General features: G+C 38.2%; 1 protein-coding gene across 3 annotated transcripts in view; it reads right to left on the reverse strand.

Annotated features, from left to right (window-relative positions):
* Positions 1–1019: 1019 nt before the first annotated feature.
* The window catches only part of LOC145489631 (general transcription factor 3C polypeptide 4-like), a 45380-nt gene continuing 28439 nt past the window's right edge, over positions 1020–17960 (reverse strand). The window contains exons 3-9 of one of the 3 annotated variants that reach the window (XM_081468642.1): positions 15336–15841; positions 12298–12446; positions 9783–9993; positions 8825–8973; positions 7007–7397; positions 4057–4202; positions 1020–3978 (exon numbers count right to left, since the gene is read on the reverse strand). In XM_081468642.1, the coding sequence (XP_081324768.1) occupies positions 3625–3978; positions 4057–4202; positions 7007–7397; positions 8825–8973; positions 9783–9993; positions 12298–12446; positions 15336–15841 (1906 nt within the window). In that variant the 3' untranslated portion in view covers positions 1020–3624. Of the gene's footprint in view, positions 4203–7006; positions 7398–8824; positions 8974–9782; positions 9994–12297; positions 12447–15335; positions 15842–17960 lie in introns of all 3 variants that reach the window. The other 2 variants (XM_081468641.1, XM_081468643.1) reach the window with 2 other exon arrangements.

Below are 17960 nucleotides of genomic sequence, written 5' to 3' on the forward strand. Positions count from 1 at the left end.
CAGTATTTGCCAGTGCGCAATGAGTTGACTTTATCGGTCATGTGATTCTACGGGGAACAAGAATTGTTATACCCCAAGCACTTCGCAAGAGAGTTGTCAGTTTGGTACACGAGGGGCACCAGGGAGTCGTAAAAACAAAGGAAAGACTTAGAAAAAAGGTCTGGTGGCCTGCTATGGATCGTGATGCCGAGAGAATATGTGCAGTGTTACGGGTGCCAGATGGTTACCAAGAACGTTCCACCCCCACCATTGAAGTCAACACCATTACCCAACAAGCCATGGGAAGAAGTAGCTGTGGATCTAATGGGTCCGTTACCCTCTGGAGAACACTTGTTAGTTCTCGTTGATTATTACAGCCGGTGGATGGAAGTTGATGTTATCCGAACAACCTCCAGCAAAACCATCATTCATTGCTTGGATGCCCAATTTGCAAGACATGGACTACCTAAAGGTCTGCGTACCGACAATGGTTCAAATCTTGTGTCTAAAGAGGTAGAAGATTATCTGAATGAAATGGGGATTGAACACCGTTACACGACACCTCTATGGCCAAGAGCTGATGGCGAAGTAGAGAAGCAGAACAGGTCGCTTCTAAAGTCCATGAGAGCAGCTCATGCAGAAGGAAAGAATTGGAGAGAGGAGCTAAACAGGTTCCTTTTGGCGTACAGGTCCACGCCACATTCAACTACAGGAAAGAGTCCTGCCGAGTTACTATTTAGAAGAAAGCTGACAACTAAAATGCCTGAGCTAGTCAATGTTGAAGAGGAGGAAGTAGAAGTAGGTGGCCAAACCGTCCGTGATCGGAACACTCGGAGAAAGCAGTTTAACAAGGACTATGTTGACAAGAAGTTCCACGCCAAAGACCGAAATGTGAGAGAGGTAGACAGTGTTCTACTTGAGAAGAAGAAAGATAATAAGCTGTCACCTTGCTATGAGAAGGAACCATATCAGGTGATATCTCGTTATGGAGACCAGGTAGTGTTGCGATCACCATAAGGTGTTCAGTAGAAACGCAACCTTCAGCATATTAAGCCCTTCAATATGCCAGATCCAAAAGCACAGGAAACGCAGCTACAGGATGCTGAACCACGGACTGAACCTAAGCCATTTGAGACGCCACCAATGGCAGAGGATCAAGTACCAACCGCTGAATCACAACCAAAAGATGTACCTTCTGCTGTACCTTCAGCTGAGCAGCCTGTGAGGAGATCCGGCAGAATTACGAACCGTCCGAAGGCTCTGAGTGACTATGTTCTGTACTAAAACTAGAGACATTTGCATTGTAATATTATTGTTCGCTGTTATTGCACGAGTGACATTGAAATGTTGTTTTATGAGCTTAACTGCAAAGGCTATTTTTATGCTTAGTGTGACTTTTGTCTTGAACATTTGGATTTGAACTGAACTTTTACAGTGTATAAACAAACTGGAAGTTTGTAATGTTTCTGTTTTTCGAGGTTAACTATCTAAGCGAAAAAAGAGAGGGAATGTAGTATAATAGGACAGCGGTTGTACATGTCAAAGTATACATCAGGGATAGTGCGAGCACGGGAATGGTGTTGAAACGTGTACTGTGTGTACTGTTGTCTTTCGCCTTTGTGGCTGCCTTTTGTGATCCGCTTTTATGACTGTTTTACAGTGGTGAATAAAGAGGACAAAAGAAAAGCGCTTCACAGATCGTTTTACGCAACCTGATTACCTCCATTGACTTTACTACACTGGATCAAGTTTATATAACAGGGGATACCATTTATCATCTTTTGGTTTAGCTACAGTAAATCCAGGAGCACTGACAGGTGTTAAAATATGTTCAGGTTTTCGTTAACAACAAATGATGTGCAGGCTTCAATGAGAACAAGGAACTTAATTTTTCTAAGAACTCTTGGACGTTCGAACTCTGTCTGTCTATACAGGTATGCAAAAAAAAAAAAGGCAAATTCATGTTGTGCGCGCCAAAAATGCAGATTAGATTTGTACCCATTCAACTAAAAATAAAATTCAACGTGGGGTCCTGTGGTAAGTATGAATCCGAGTTAGACTTTGCACCTAAACATTTCAACCTTGTTCCTAGTTTCCCAGGGTATGAGATTGCCCAACGTTTAATTTTTCTTTGATGCTTTTATTCGGTTTTTCGGTTTCGTTGTTTTTGTTTTGGCTTTCTTCACCATTGCCATTGTAAAACAACCCCATTACAAGAGGATATCATTACACTTACATCCGGTGTTACATCCCATTACATTGTGTTACATCTGGTCAGCAGTCGTGCTTCTCGGACTTCCGGCCTACGCGTTCAGTTTATTCACCATTGTTGGCCTATCGACTATCGCAATATCTGACTCGATTTTAGCCAAAGACGTTACTTAGGATTGTTCAAAGGCATGCATTTGCTTTGGAGATTGATCTCGACACATTTACATTGCTTCCTGGTTGGATAATATTGATGAATTTAGGTGCTCGACGGCAGAAATCGCAAGTATTACGACCATGTTTTGACCTTGTCAACTATTCTTTGTCAAGTGTATGCGCCGCGTTACTTGTATCATCATCTCTGGTCTGAAACACGGCAAACTAGATATTCGATGGGAGTAACCGTTAGATTAGAGTCTGCGCTAGATTTGGTCAAGAAAATGGAGCGAGCGAAGGAGAGACGCTGGAGAGAACCACGCGACGAAAACATCCTGAAGAAATTCCCAAAACCTTCAAGGTAGGTTTTGTATCAATTTATATTTCATCAAATCTGTCGGCCAAAACCTTATTAACTAAATGTAGGTAACAGACAAGATGATAAAAGATACTTTTGAAGCTGATTTTCTCTCTCTAAAGCCTGTTTGAGCCAAATACTGGCGCCCTCAAAATAACCAATTTTGCATTTTTTTTTGCAATTTGCCCCAGGTGTCTTCAGCACCCATGGCCAGAATATAGTTTTCCCCAAATTGATTTTATATTTAGAAATGTCAACATCTGTGTAATCTCTGCTGATAATTTGGTTTATGAGGAAAGAGTACTTTCAGGGAAATTACGAATATGGTTGTGCTTGTTTTTCCTGCTGGTCTAAATGGCTGACAGGGAACATAGTAAGACGAGCATTTTCTCCATGCTTATAAAACCCAAAATATTTTAACGGCAAATTTTATAAACTGGGAGAGTGGCTCTACCATCTGTATAAATTTCATTTGAATTGGTTCACATGCACCCGAGAATCAGACTCGTTTACTTTTACTTTTTGAGAGTGGAACTTTTGCTCAAAACATGGTCCTGAGGCCGACGTCAACTAGTGCGGTTACCATGGCAACGATACATCTGCCGATCCAAATATGGTTGTTTTTGTTTATCCCCCAAGGTAACCTACCTCCACACAAAAAATGAAGGGGGGTTTAAAATTTTTCATGTCCAACTTTGCTTCACTTTCCTGGAGAATTGCTCTTAAAATGGATAATGTTTCATCGACTTCGTGCCTACTACTGGCGAGGGTCTGGTGATGCCGATCACACAACGGGAAAATATTGGCTAAATATTACATGGTCGCCACAGACAACACTTTTCCAATGAAAGTCCATGACTTTTCCCCGATAAAATCACTGACAGTCTGTTGCACACATTAATCCAGCTACGAGGATGACAAAATTAACGAAAGAAGCCGAAACAGAAAGGACACTTAGATGTCAACTGAAAAAGGCCACGCAACCAACGAGATGATCCGAGACTTGGAGTTGAAACACATCTAGTACAATCTTGACAGCGTCTCCCGGCTAGTTCAGTACAAACAGTAAATGAAACACTACAACGCGGCCACCTGTGTCCGTTAAGGCATGTTCCGTAGTTCAAACTTTCTACAGCAATAGCAGCCTCGCAAACTGAGCATGTTTCTCTGATAGGCAAGGCAACCAAACTTGTAGTTTCATCTTCCAAAACAGAAATATCAACTACATCAGAGGTTTCCGTTGATTGCGTAAGCTCTGTCATAACCTCAGTATTGCTCTGCAAGTTGACAGAATTGATAACTGAGACTTGCGTTTGAGGCAAAGATCTCTTCAAAAGACTTTCCTTGACACTTGCCTGGCGTTCTTTACTAAGCGTCGTTAACTTGTTTAAACCCTCCGCATCACAACAGGCTTGATACACTTTAGCAACAAGATCAAGCGCAGCTGAGTCATTAACATTCATTACCAACCAGTCGCACATTACAAGGGCTGACACCGAGTCTGTAGAGAGAAATCAATTTTAAGTCGTACAAAGCTCTTTCACTTAACACACGGCATTAATTCCAGTTAGTCTGATTAGTCTCTTTCGTCCACGTTAAAGGCGAGAGTTGAGAGCTGGATACTACGTGAAACTTGCACGCATGGAAGGGGCTGATGGGAAGGAAGAAGAGGGGAAATGGAGACTGTCATCCTCATTCTCATAAGTCTTTGTATCTAATGCCCCATTCACACTAACTAAACTAGTTTAACCAAATCAGGTTTAGAGTTTTCTAATTTGTTGATTACGCTTTGCAGTCATTTTGAAAAGACAAATTTTAAACCACCTGCTAACATATTTCAATCAAACAGGTTTCTACCGTGTTAAGTTGTAGGGCGTGCGCAGTATGAGCAGCTAACTTTTAACCCTGTTTAGTTAAACAACTTTTAAACAAGTTTGACCCGTTGGTGTGAATGGGGTATAAGGCTCAAAATACAATCCTTCAAATATTCTACGCGAGACACATGGCCCTTATAACAAGAATAGCAATAATTAACAAAGATTCTTTGAAATCGAGGTGAACAAAGGCAGAATATAAAATCCTCGTCACAATCTAGCAAAATGTCCTGTTAACGCCGTTCAAATCGCAATCTAAATCGAAAGTCTGCTTGCAAAACAGTTTCACCGTTCAATCAAAGTTTTCATTTTCACTTGAAATGAAAATTGAAAGAGCAGTGGGCGAAGGATCAACCCGAAATTGTACGTGTGCACAGGACAGCTGTGGTGAAACATAGGCACGCAAGGCGTGCAAGAGTTATTTTTTTGTGTGAAGTGTCGGAGATGAGAGCATTCATGAAGCTGTTTACAGTAACGACCTGGTTAATTTGACAAGTTTTTTTGGTTGTGATGTACAGCAAGAAACAAACTGGGAATTTATGATGTACATGCGATGTTACATCGGTCATGGTAAGATAGCTAAATAGTAAGCCATAAAATGTTTGACTGAACAAACTACAGTAATCTGACACGTCTCCAGATTAATGTAGATACCATTTTATTTTCTAACAGGCAGTTTGATTCGTTCTTTGATACAACCCGCACTGTGATTGGTGTGACACGCGCACATGCATAACTCCCTCAGTCACCGATCACATAACCCTTCCAACTCCCAAGAGGAATTTTTGCTCCAAAATACTCAAGTTAATTGAGAGACTTTTTCGCATTTTATACGAGTCGTAAGTTTACTCTTTTTACACAACACAACACAACTTCACCGAAAATAGAAAAAAAGAAAAACCTCTGACACGTTGAAAGTCTGATTTAATTAAATTGCACTTTAACTTGGTGCCGCGCAGTCTTCAAAGAACATTTGAACAGTTTTCATACTTTTTACCTTTAAAAATATCGGACTGAAATGAAAGTCATCAAATAAAACTATTAAACTGCTACTGCAGAGACGTAAAAACCGTCCAGAAATGAAAGCTTTGTTTTGTATGATATCCTGGGAACAATAGCCGATAACTTGTCAGCTCTAATTGCATTTACTCCCATATGAAAACAAAAGTGTTAAGTTACCATTTGTTACTAAAGATAGCAAACATCTCGTGGGAAAGAGTGGTGACGATTCGTCCGCTCTAATTGAATTTACTCCCTTGTGAAAAACAAGAGTGTCAAATTACACTTTGTAACTAAAAAACAAAAATATCTCGTTATATTTGCATGCAACAAAAACAAAACAATCGTTACCCGCACTTACTATTGCAAATGTTAGAACTGTTTCAAATCTGAAGTCTCGTCCCCTCTAAAACATGTCCTAAGAACTAGAAGCGACGATTCGTGACCTCTAATTGAATTTACTCGTTGTGAAAAACAAAAGTATCAAGTTACCTTTGTAACTAAAAATGAAAATGTCCCGTTCCATTTGCGTACTACTAACTCACGAACTGTTTCAAACCTCAAGGCTCATCTGGTTCATTTAACTAAAATCCTCAGCCTAACCCACAGAAAATGTCGAAGTAAACCCAATATATGAATACTTCCTCCTCTTTTATAGAAGAATAAATATGGCCGTTCTGAAGTCTATCGGGAACAAATCTTCTCACATACCATTTACCTTTACAACAAGAAATTTGATTGGCTGTTTATAGTAGATCCAATCTGATTGGTGTGACACTCACTCACTCACTCACTCACTCACTCACTCACTCACTCACTCACTCACTCACTCACTCACTCACTCACTCACTCACTCTCACTCACTCACTCACTCTCACTCACTCATCCATTGAACGTCCATAACATACCCGACGCGCCGACTAAGAGGTTTTTTTTTACAAAAAAATAACTCAAAAATGGATGTTTCCTTACACACAGACGTTCTACTTGAGACTTGTTTAAAAGCACTTGATGTTTTTGCTGATGAACCCTGCGGTATTCAGTTCTGCCAATGCCGAATGAAGAGCGACTTTCCGGTAGGGTTTGCTTAGATTGATGAAATCTGTGATTGCCCGGCGAGGTCAAGTCCTGAAACTGCTCGAAAGTCGAACGTCAGTAAGTCTTTTCAATTATTTGAAAACTTTCAGGTCAAATTTCATAGCCTTCTTTGTATTCTCTGGTACAGAATCTACTTGTATTGTCAGCATTTCCGATTCAGAAACACTGGCGAAATGCGAGTTCACGCCGGCCATTTTGTTTTTCTTTGGATCAGTTTATTATAAACAGGTGTTCCGAGGTCTTTACGGCAAAGTCAACCAAGTACACAGAGTAAGTTAAAGTAGTCACGTGGTATGTAAGGGAATAAAGAGTACATATAAGTTGCTTCTCTAACCTGAATGATTGACAGTTCCTTCTTCTCTTCCTTCTAACCAGCTAATTAATGTCGCAGTAACCAAGCGTTTGTACATGCAGTTTACAGTGCGTTCAAGCTGGGCTGCAAAGTCATTCAGCTGTGACTCATTACAACCAAGCTCACTTTCCTGCTGCCGTGCCACAACCAGCATAACAGAAAACACATGATGTCTGATTATTAACTCGGGAAACGAACAGGTCTCCAAAGCCTTCATGGTCAATGCCAGATTGAGCTCCTCTGGAAGATCAGTGTAAAAAATGAAGTGCTGCACAGCTTTGGATACATCCCACCTTCTTTCCAGTTGAACATTTTGACAGTTCAGTAGACGAGCTACTGATGGCAAACCCCATGCAATGTTAACGAACTGTATCTGAAACAACAAATAATTGGGATAACAGCAATACTCTTGTAAAGAAAATTTCAAAATTTGCTACACGATTAGTCATTGTTGCAGTTAACAAGTCACTTTCGCAAATACTCAATTCTGGACACTGCACAGAAACCATCACATTTATTTACACAAATCATCCATTCTGGTTTGATTCTCAAAAGCAGCTATTTCATATTACTGACTCTAAAATCGGTCTAATTAAATTGCGTTCAAGTACAATTCAAAGGAAATGTGAGGATTTTGGCGTGGCATAACAACAACTCACTTCAGATTTGTCATGTTGTTCGGCATTGTTTTGCAGTCTCTATTGGCGATCCTGCTTCAACAGTTACAATAAACGGGAACGATGTAAGCAAACTATAAATCGAATACAACATTTTGTCGATCTGGGTTTCAGTTTTACATGTAGGAAATGGATCACAGGACTCCAGATCGAAAATGTCTTCTTTTTTAAGTTTTAAACTTGCACTTGCTTTTCCTCCCATAAAATGATTATGACAGCCGCCAGCGTACCCATCACCATGCTCAAAACTGTTCAAGGGGGCCTAATATAACCGTCACCAAAACCTTGCACTGTGACCGGTTAACAATGACTATCAAAACTGTTGGTTGGGTGGCTACAGAAAGGCACGTCACTTTGTAAGAGCTGCTATCTTTTATACACACATACGACACATAACCAGACTACTTTCTTGTGGTAGCCATTTGTTTCAGCTGACAAACGAATATGAGATGGTACTCTCTCTCATTTTGCACCATTCAGCCACATTAATAATGTACACGTTTGTGCAGTCATAACTAGGCATGCACTGTTTCGAAAAATACAATAAAAAAGATAGGTCATCATGCTTGCAAAGGAGATATCATAGGCCAATTTTACCCCCTTTATGCCTAATCACGCGTGTTATTTCATCATTTCATCTTACATTTTGCAGAAGCTGGAAGCTAAGTTTTCTAGAGAAACAGTTAAAAAAAAACTTGATAGGTAAAACGTCTCAAGCATACGAAACAATGTTATAATTTATGACACATTCACACAATTTTAAGCGGTATTGACTGAAAGCGTTTCTCAAGTCATTGTTTTAAAGGTCATATTTGCATCCACGACTGGGAAACGGTTTTCTGCACACTTTTTAGTTATATCTTTCTCTCCTTCTGAACAATTTTTTATAACTTTTTTAACTTGTAGAGGATAATTTGGACACAAAAATTATGTAATAAAAGATATAAGTCACTATGCTTCTATATGAGAAAACGAGCATTTATTTCGCTGCTGGGCTTAGCTTGAAGGAAATCCCTTGATGTTGTATATGTGCGCGCGTTCTTGAGTGTGTGCTTATGACGCTAAAAGTATGCACAGTAGGTATGTGCAATGCAATTGAGGAGAATCACCATAAATGACCTACATAAATTTGATGAGACTCCAGACTTTGCTGCGTGTAGTTTGAGGGAGAGAGGAACAATGCAAGGAAGACAGTATTAGCAGAAACTCCAATGCCAGTGCACATGAAGCCTTTCTTTGAATCATAATTAATCGCAGTTGTTGACCTTCCATCTGCAAAACAAAAATACTTGTCCCATTCAGTAAACCTGAAAATAAAAATCACAGACACAAAGGAATGTAACAAAAATCGAAGTCAAATACAAACTTGACAAACTTTCACCACAACAATTCAAGTACAGTATGTGAGTCTACATTTTGGCAATAAATTACTATAGGTAATCCTATGAATGCGAGTGCAAAACGATTTACACTTTGAGTGATATTCCAAATATCTCTCAAAATTGCACGAGGACGTTGGGGGTGCAATTTTACGATTAGTGTAAATCCTTTCAAATTACTTGAGCTTTTATATGATGCCTCATTTATTACATGAAAGAGTAGACAATAGACGAACTGTTAGCATATTTTATCAGATTAAATCAAAAGGTCGCCCAAAATACTTGAGTCCATAGTGCATTGCAGAGTTGTATTTTGTTTTCATCATTCGCACATGCCACAAGTGACTGTGTGGACTTCGGTTAGGATCCTCACGTCTTTACAAAGATAACATTTTAAATCTTCGACTAGTGAAGAACCAATAAATATGCTCGGAACATATTTATCTTATGATGACGAAAACAATAAATAATTCAGTTTCAACTGGAATTATAAACAGCCGAAAATTAAAAATTCCACAAACCCAAAAATGCAATGAAGGAGGAAGACTCAATTGACTGACTTCTTAGGAAGTCGGTCTTCTATTTCTTTCATGAAAAAAGCAAAAAAACTTCAATGATTCACCATACCTATGTATTATTACATGTAACACTGGTAGCCTCAAACAAAACAGCTACATTTTATAAAAATAATACCATCGTTACCAACAGTCCATGTTTGCACTGAACCATCTAAGCTGGAGGTAAAGACAGTCCCATTGTTTGTACAAGCCAGGCCTGTAATTGGCATCCTGTGCAAACCTTGCATTATTTTGTGTTGCGGCTTTTGAATAGAGATCCCATCTTTTACAGAAATTGAAAATATTATAACAGATGGTCCTTTGCACACGACTAGATGATGAAGTCCATCACGAGCCTGTAAAGGGAAACAAAAATACGACTTAATGCAAATGAATAGTAATTTCAAGGGTTTCTGGGCCAGTTATTTAAAACTCTCACTCAGTGTCTGAAGCATCCCCAGCCCATGCATAAATGAACACATGCGCACGCTTTATGTAAAATATGTAAAATGAACTGTTTACTATACATGCATCTTATGTGTTGGAACTCATTTTCACAAGTATTACAAGCAAACACATCACGTGCGTCAACAAAGCTTTTCAACAATTGTAAACAATGCAATACTTAAAATATAAGAAAGCAGCTGTGTTGTGCTCTTGGGCTGAATGCTTTACTCCACTAGTGACTATTTCCACCCAGGAATTTAAATGGGTTCCTGTGAACTGTTGGGCGAAAACTGCCAAAATGGGGTAAGCTGCATGCAAAACCAATTCTGATTTGAGACTGATTTCAACATGATTCCAACAAGAAATTTCAGACTTTTCAAAAAACAACACCATACATTCTTATTTACAATGCAGCTTTTGTTGTTGCCAATTAACATGTGCAGCTATGTAACTCAAACAATTTTTTTTCACAATTCATTCCTTCCTTCCCAACTCATAATTTCATAATGCCTTCACACAGAGCCAATCATATCACAGCTTCCTTCATAGAACCGAGTACTTGATGTGGGTACAAACATACTCAAGCATGAGACCCAAAACAGGAAAGGGAAATCGGTCAGTACAAAATGTAAACTGCAGACTGCAGACCAGGTACAAAAGGCAGACTATGTACAAAATGCAGACTGAGTAATCTCAAATAACACGCAATATTCAAGAAACAATGATCAATCAGTGTTCATTTTGTAGCCAAATGCAGAACAGGCTCTTCATGGGGTCAAGAAATTAGGAAAGAAAAAAGGGAAGAATACCGTTCCTTTGTCTTGAGTGATATATTTCAATGTTAAGTACTATTTACTGACTGTATGGTTAACTAGTTTAAAAAAAAAGCAAGAAAAGTAAACAAATGACCAGTCACGAAAATGTCGCTTCACTTTTTTTGCTGATTGTTCTTCATTTCTATTAAGACAAATTGCATGTGTAGGAAACTTTGGCATTCCTTAATTTGCTGCAAGATTCTAATTCACTTGTTCTCATCTAATATTTCCATCATATTTATAGGTGTTGTTATTTGATACTAAAATCTTGTGCGCTAAGTGTGAAGACTATGAAGGCTTTAAATTCCATATATACAAAATAATATTTTTAGAAGCTCTGATTTATTTTAATATGTTCTATTTGCTGACAGTACAAATTTATTCTTCCAGTACAAAAACCTTAATCAAATGCTACAAATAGCCAATCAAGAGATCATCAAAGTGTCACAATGGTAAGATTCCAACAAACTAATGCTGATTGTTAGTAAAACAAATTTCATGATATTAAAACTAGAAGGAAGAATTAACATGCCAGACAGTCACAATCAACAATAAAAAAAAATGGAGCAGGTCAAAGGGACAAAATGTCTTCATGTTGGTACTTAATTGATGAACAAATGACATGGAAGACTCATATCAATTACATAACTAATAAGATACATCAGGAATCAGATATATCAGTTACATTAATCAGCTTAACAATAAGTATTATCATGATTGATCTCCATTACATAGATACAAAGTAGAAATTATAAAATTATAAAAGGGGATCTCCCAAGAATTGTTTGTAAAAACTTGCTGGGATCTCAATGCCACGTAATGAATAAATGAGAATTGTAAAAGCAACGAGGCAAACACAATAAATTGAAAATCTAAGTTGATTTGTACCTAGTTTGCAGTCTGCATTTTGTACCTTGTCTGCATTTTTTATTCGGTCTGCAGTCCGCATTTTGCACTGACCGAAAGGCAAATACATGTACAATCAACAGTGTTTTTTCTTGCTCCAAAACTAGGGTGCTAAAGCAACCCGAAACTGCATAAAATGTTATTATAACTATAGTTCAAAATCGTAACCTGCAACAAATCACATTGGTTATGAAAAAAATTTCAAAATGACGAGAGACAACATAGTGTCACGGACGTGTCAAAAGATCAGTTAATGCATTGTAATACAAAACAGCTGTACATAGTCATTAACCATTTATAGATTAAGTGATTCTTGCTGTTGTTTAACACTTGCCCCTATAGAACACAATATCATGGAAATGTCCATCTGTCAGCATATATCACAGAACAAAAGAACAAAATGTATCTTTAGTAACACAAAAGAGTTTTACAGTTTCTCTTGGATAATGCCTAAAACAATGATGTCAATAGCAGAACATGTGTTTAACACACCTGGGGTGAGTGAAGCCAGTTTAACCATTGCACCTGCAAGTCATCCTTGTCTCCCCACAGTACATATTGTGCAACCCCACTGATTGATGGAAACACTTGGAGACAGAAAACCTTAACAAGTCCATCTGTACCACCTACAGCCAACAGACCTGCAATTAAGCACAAATTAGTAATTCTTTTTATCACTATAAAATGACATTTATTGAAAAACCCACCTTTTTGGTAAGTTAAATGTATAGAAATGAACTATGATTAACCCATTGACATAGAACAAGTCATTCTATTAGTTTCTCTGAGTACACATGGCAAAAGCGTCCACGGCGAGGCCTGCATAAAATATCAGGGTCAACTAGGGGGATGTCCCCACAGATTGTGTCCCTAACAGGATACAATAAGTCTTTGTGGCTTTCTGACTTCTTGTCCAGATCTGGTTGTAAGGGGTAAGTATCTGCATTTGCTGCTGGCTTCTCTGCTGGTTCCATTTGATCTCTTTGTACTTGTTTCACCACTGATGGTGATGATGGGCTCACAGGAGAGTCACAAATCTGAGTACCTAATTGAGAATCAGACAGTTGTGGAGTCATGAGATGATCATTTGGAAATCAGACTATCTGCCTTCTATTTTGTCTCTGTAAACACAATCCTTGTTCATCCTGCAGAAGACATGATCTTGGCAATACTTCAGCTATACGCCATGTCCTGTCCCTGTTTGGATGAACCTGAAACTTGTCCCTAGGTTCAAGTGAGGCAGATCTCTACTGTGTTTGTCATAGGTTTGCTTAGCAACAGACTGGTGCTGTTTGAAGAGCTTTGACAACTCAATCAGAGTCCACTGGCTGTGGTGATTGGGGGCATTGATGATGAGTTGGTATCACTCTGCATGTTTGTTGACTCATCAGTGACTGTACAGGTTACACACCAATGTCTTCATATGGTGTATTCCAGTACTTCAGGAGCCCTTCAAAGGGATCGTTATGGTCTGCTGCAGTCCCATTTCACTGTGGGTGCTCTGGTGAGTGTGTAGTGTGACAAAATCACCACTGTACAGCAAACTGCTTAAACTTGTGACTGCTATTGAATAGATTCTTGTGACCTGTTGTTACTGACAACTTCATCTGGGATTCCAAATCTTCCAAATATTTTCTTATAAATTTTGCATGACTTTAATTTTTCTTTGATCTGAGCTGTCACTGAGGACCAGAAGACATAATCCCTGGCAAAGGAAAGGCTTTTGCTTTCCCCCATATGTGCTCCATGGATTTTAACTAACACTTTGATTCTCAGTGGTCTTGACATAACTACTCTGTCTGATTTCAACAGCAAACCATCTTTGACACTGAGGTCTTCTTTAAAACCCCAGTACTGTCTAGCTAGCTCCTCAACTTGCTCTTTCTAAGAGGGCCATCCTTTCATTACATACTTCATCACTACTCTTGAACACTTGTCAATGCTTGAAATATCCTAAACTTTCTTCAGCCTGCTAATTTCAAATGTTACATTCATTCATTATGTGCAGCGCCAGAATACTTTAATTTCCTATTATCTAACAGTGCTCCTTTACTGAGTTCTAACCTTATGTCCACATGACTTTGATCACGTGAACATGAGGCAAAAACTCAGGATATGGAGTGATTTTGGTGCATTCCTGTGTGAGACATTCCTGTGTAACCATTCTTTGCATTTCTAATGTAAGATTCTGGTGAAGGGTGGTTCTGGCAACTTGCAGGTTAATCAATTTTGGCTACGAAAGACAGGTATAAAACTGGCGATCAATTGACAGCGTTCAGTGTTATAGATTTTGGAAATACGAGTTTCAACCACGCTGTACGAATTCAAGACACTATTTATTTACAGTCAGTGGAAGCCCTCTTACATATGACAGTCTTCAAAATATCCTGTTTAAACTCCCATACAATATTTATTCACTCCTGTAAGTGACCGCAGTCGCTTGGAGGGCTTATGATTTAGACTTCTCTTTTGTTTTTAATGTCCTGTAAGTGGACACCCGAAAGGAAAACTCATGTATATCGCCTAGTATTGCAGTTAGTATTGCAGTTAGTTAGAATCTGTATATCACATAGTACGGCAGTTAAAAGCCCCTGTAGGTAGCAGCACTCAGTGGACTCTTAATTAACAGTTATGATAAGGTTAATCCAACAATTTTGTTTGGTTACGATGTTGAGTGAAAAAAATAACAAATTTAGAATTTGTTTCACCTAAGGAAATGTTTCACCTAAGGAAGAACGCAGTCCTAATAATAAATAGTATTTATATAGCGCCTATCCAAGCGTGATCTAGGTGCTTTACAAATTATAAAATATGATTAAAATAGAATAATATTAAAAAATAATATAAAACAATGTGGACTGGAGAGAGATTTTACGGGAAAAGAGAAACTATATATCCACATAAGACTTCACCCTAATAGCATCAACAGGGATAGTGAAATTCAATTTCTCAAAGAGTGGCTGCCAACATCACAGCCACAAAACATATTGACAGAAGATTGGTACACAGTGGACAGTGGACAACTGAGGGAAGAACCTCAAACTAGAACAAAAGAACACTGGAGGATCAAAATGCAGGAATTACAGATGTGACCTCTGCCATATAAATGGTATTGCATACATGTAATAATGATCACCTGACCTTGTTGCCTGATGAAGACACAATAACTGTGAGCAATTGAAACATTGCGATCTATATATGACAACATGAACATCATGAGACAAGTAATAATACTGCACTTTTATTCTTCTTGTTAATATTATTCTGGTGTTAGGACAAAAAGGACCAATATTAAAATCGAATGATATCACGACGACTCCATGCCATCATTATCAAGTTCAGAGTACATGACAGAATTGATTATCATCATAGGTAATGATGACATGGAGTCATCCAAACGTTGTTCGCTTTTAACATCGCTCCTTTTCATTCTAAAATGTTTTGCAAAACCTTCTTATTAGAAATTATTGTTGTTGTTGTTTTTTATTATATCCTCCCACAATGAACAATAACCTTTTTCATGACAATACCTTGGTTCTCTCTTATTTCTTTCCATGATAGGGAACAAGGCCAAGTTAGATGGGTATCTAGGAATCCACCAAGTTGAACTGCCACTGAATTCATGGTAACAGGTACAGCCACTTTCCAAAATATCAAAGCACCACATTGACTTCCAGTTGTTAAGACTGCAAACTTCTCATTTTCAATTTTCTCATCTCCCTCATCTAAAGAAATGTTTCCTCCAGTGTGGTAAAGTTGGGAAAACCAATCCAAACAAGTAAATGCAAGGATCTGTGTGCGCTGCTTGAAAAGAGAATATTTTTTATTGCGTGACATTCCTTTGTTTGTACTCTGGTGAACATAGTTTAGTCGAGTTGTTTCTTGCATCACATCTGGGCGTAACTGAAAATTGTTCTGCTTAAGATACCTAATAAGCACTTGTGATACATCAATAGCCTCTTTCCACTTTGTACCAACTGTTGGAGATAAGTATATACAAAGCTGATACTCTGTAAAGAGTGCTGCTATAACACATCTGAAATGAAAAAATACAAATATTCAAATATAATTAGACAAAAAAGATGTAAAACAAACAAAATTGAACACCGGTAATGAAATAATTCATACAGCTCAAATATAAGACCTTTTCTTCTGATATTTAGTGGAAAGTCTTCCTGTAAGAAGGTGGCTTACTACAGTTTTTCCAAGACTCAGTAGCGCGTGCTACAATTGCCTGCCAAATGTCAGTATTACTTGCACATGCAAAAATGACACAAGTAACCCTTAGAAGAAACCAGAAAAACTTCAGTGCTTGAATCACTTTAAACTACTTTGGTGTATATAGCAGTAGTTCCAAACTATGTTCAAACAATTCATGTGTTTAAGCCTAGGCCCAGTAAAATATGACAAAAAAGGTTGATAAACAATCAGTAAAAGAGTTCTAATTAACTCTTGCTCTCTTGCATGCAATACAAGGTGTCACATGAGGTTACTTCAAACCTTCGCAGGAGTCCAGAAAAAAATTCGTGTACGTGCTGTTTTCAAGGAAACCCCCACAAACAATACATCAACACAAAGGCTATAAAATGTAGAATTCGATGAAATTGTCTTTTTTTGGATTTTGCTTCCCAAAGGCGGCAGAGGCCGTCAACTCCAAAATGACCGACTGACGTTCCAGCGAATTAATCGGGTATCAAATGCAATCGTTCATGCAAAATAACTGTGCAGTGTTAATCACAAAGCCTCAATCTCCAAAAACGTGTCAGCATTTTCTTTTATTTCTATTGGTTATATTTTTATAGATCTGTCAGGTTCGACTATCGAAAAATTCGCGCAACCTGTTGCGTTAAAGGCCACCACGAGGAAAGTATTTAAAATAAAGGAATTCACCGACACGCTTTTGTCCCATATCTATCAGTGAATGTTCTGACCAAATTTCATGGAAAACCGTCAAATCTGCATACCCTATTAATTCATTTAAAGAGAAGGGATTCTCTCGAAAAATGAGTGCAAGTTTTCGCCTTCTAAAGATTTATAAACATATCACGCCTTCACAGAGGAATGTGTCAACTTGAAAAGCCACGAGCCAATGAAATAACAGAACCCCTAGCGTTCACAGTATGCAAACTTGTGCTTCGTGGACATTAATTTTCTTGACCAAAAAAAAATCAACCAATGTAGCCCCGCAAAGGTTTGAAGTAACCTTAATTTTCAAGCAAGGTTGTAACTGAGCCAATCTTTGATCCAAGATTGCTCACAACCTCACCATAGAACCCATGATGAAATTTTCACACATGATTTTAGGGCTGAATCATAGTTGGAGCCAAAATTTTAAAAAAAATCTGAGGCAAATTTTGAGCTATTTTTGAAATAAGCAAAATTTCACATTTTATTAGTGCAAAAATTGTGCTCTTATAGCTTATCAAAACTGTGGTAAGCCACCTTAAAACAGCAAATTTTTGTTTGGTTAGGTTGAATATTAAAGCGATATAAATATATTAAGTCTGCTGAGGAAGGGTATCTGTGACTGGCCGATATTTGCCAAGATCAAATATGTTCTCTCAGTCAAGTCTGTGATCAAATTTAATAGTGACCAAGGGCGCGTAAGTACACAACTGTTTAATTAGAATCTCAGAGGAAATTGGGTTAGCTGAATGAGTACATAATCAACTAAGAAAACTCAGATGTTACAGGTAATTAAGCAGAACAAAGCCACGCAGTTCAGTTCAGTATTGGGTAGACTTGTCACGAGTCGACCTTTTCTTAATCTGTGACTTGCGAGGGCGAGCGACGTAAATCGCAAGAGTTCGACTTGTTTCACTTGCAGGGATGTGAATCAAAGCATAAATTTTTAGTGCGAAAAACACGATTGACATTTCTCACTTTTCATGTGCTCCGCATGCGATCGTCGCAAAAGCAGAAAATGATTTCCATCAAAACGTTTACAAGTACTGTTCCCTAACTCAAATGAATTTAATTGAGTACAGTGCAGTGCAAATGTCAAAAACTGTTCCATTGAGTAACACCTTCTGAAAAGACAAAACCGTGTTAAAACCGATTGAGAAATATTTGTTTTCGTCTAGATTAACCAGCGATCGACCAAAAAGCTGCCTGACAAATGCTATAAACTTCTGTAGATTTAGCTTGTACCGATA

The sequence above is a fragment of the Orbicella franksi genome, chromosome 6 (genome assembly GCF_964199315.1).
Source record: "Orbicella franksi chromosome 6, jaOrbFran1.1, whole genome shotgun sequence".
Taxonomy (NCBI): Eukaryota; Metazoa; Cnidaria; class Anthozoa; order Scleractinia; family Merulinidae; genus Orbicella; species Orbicella franksi.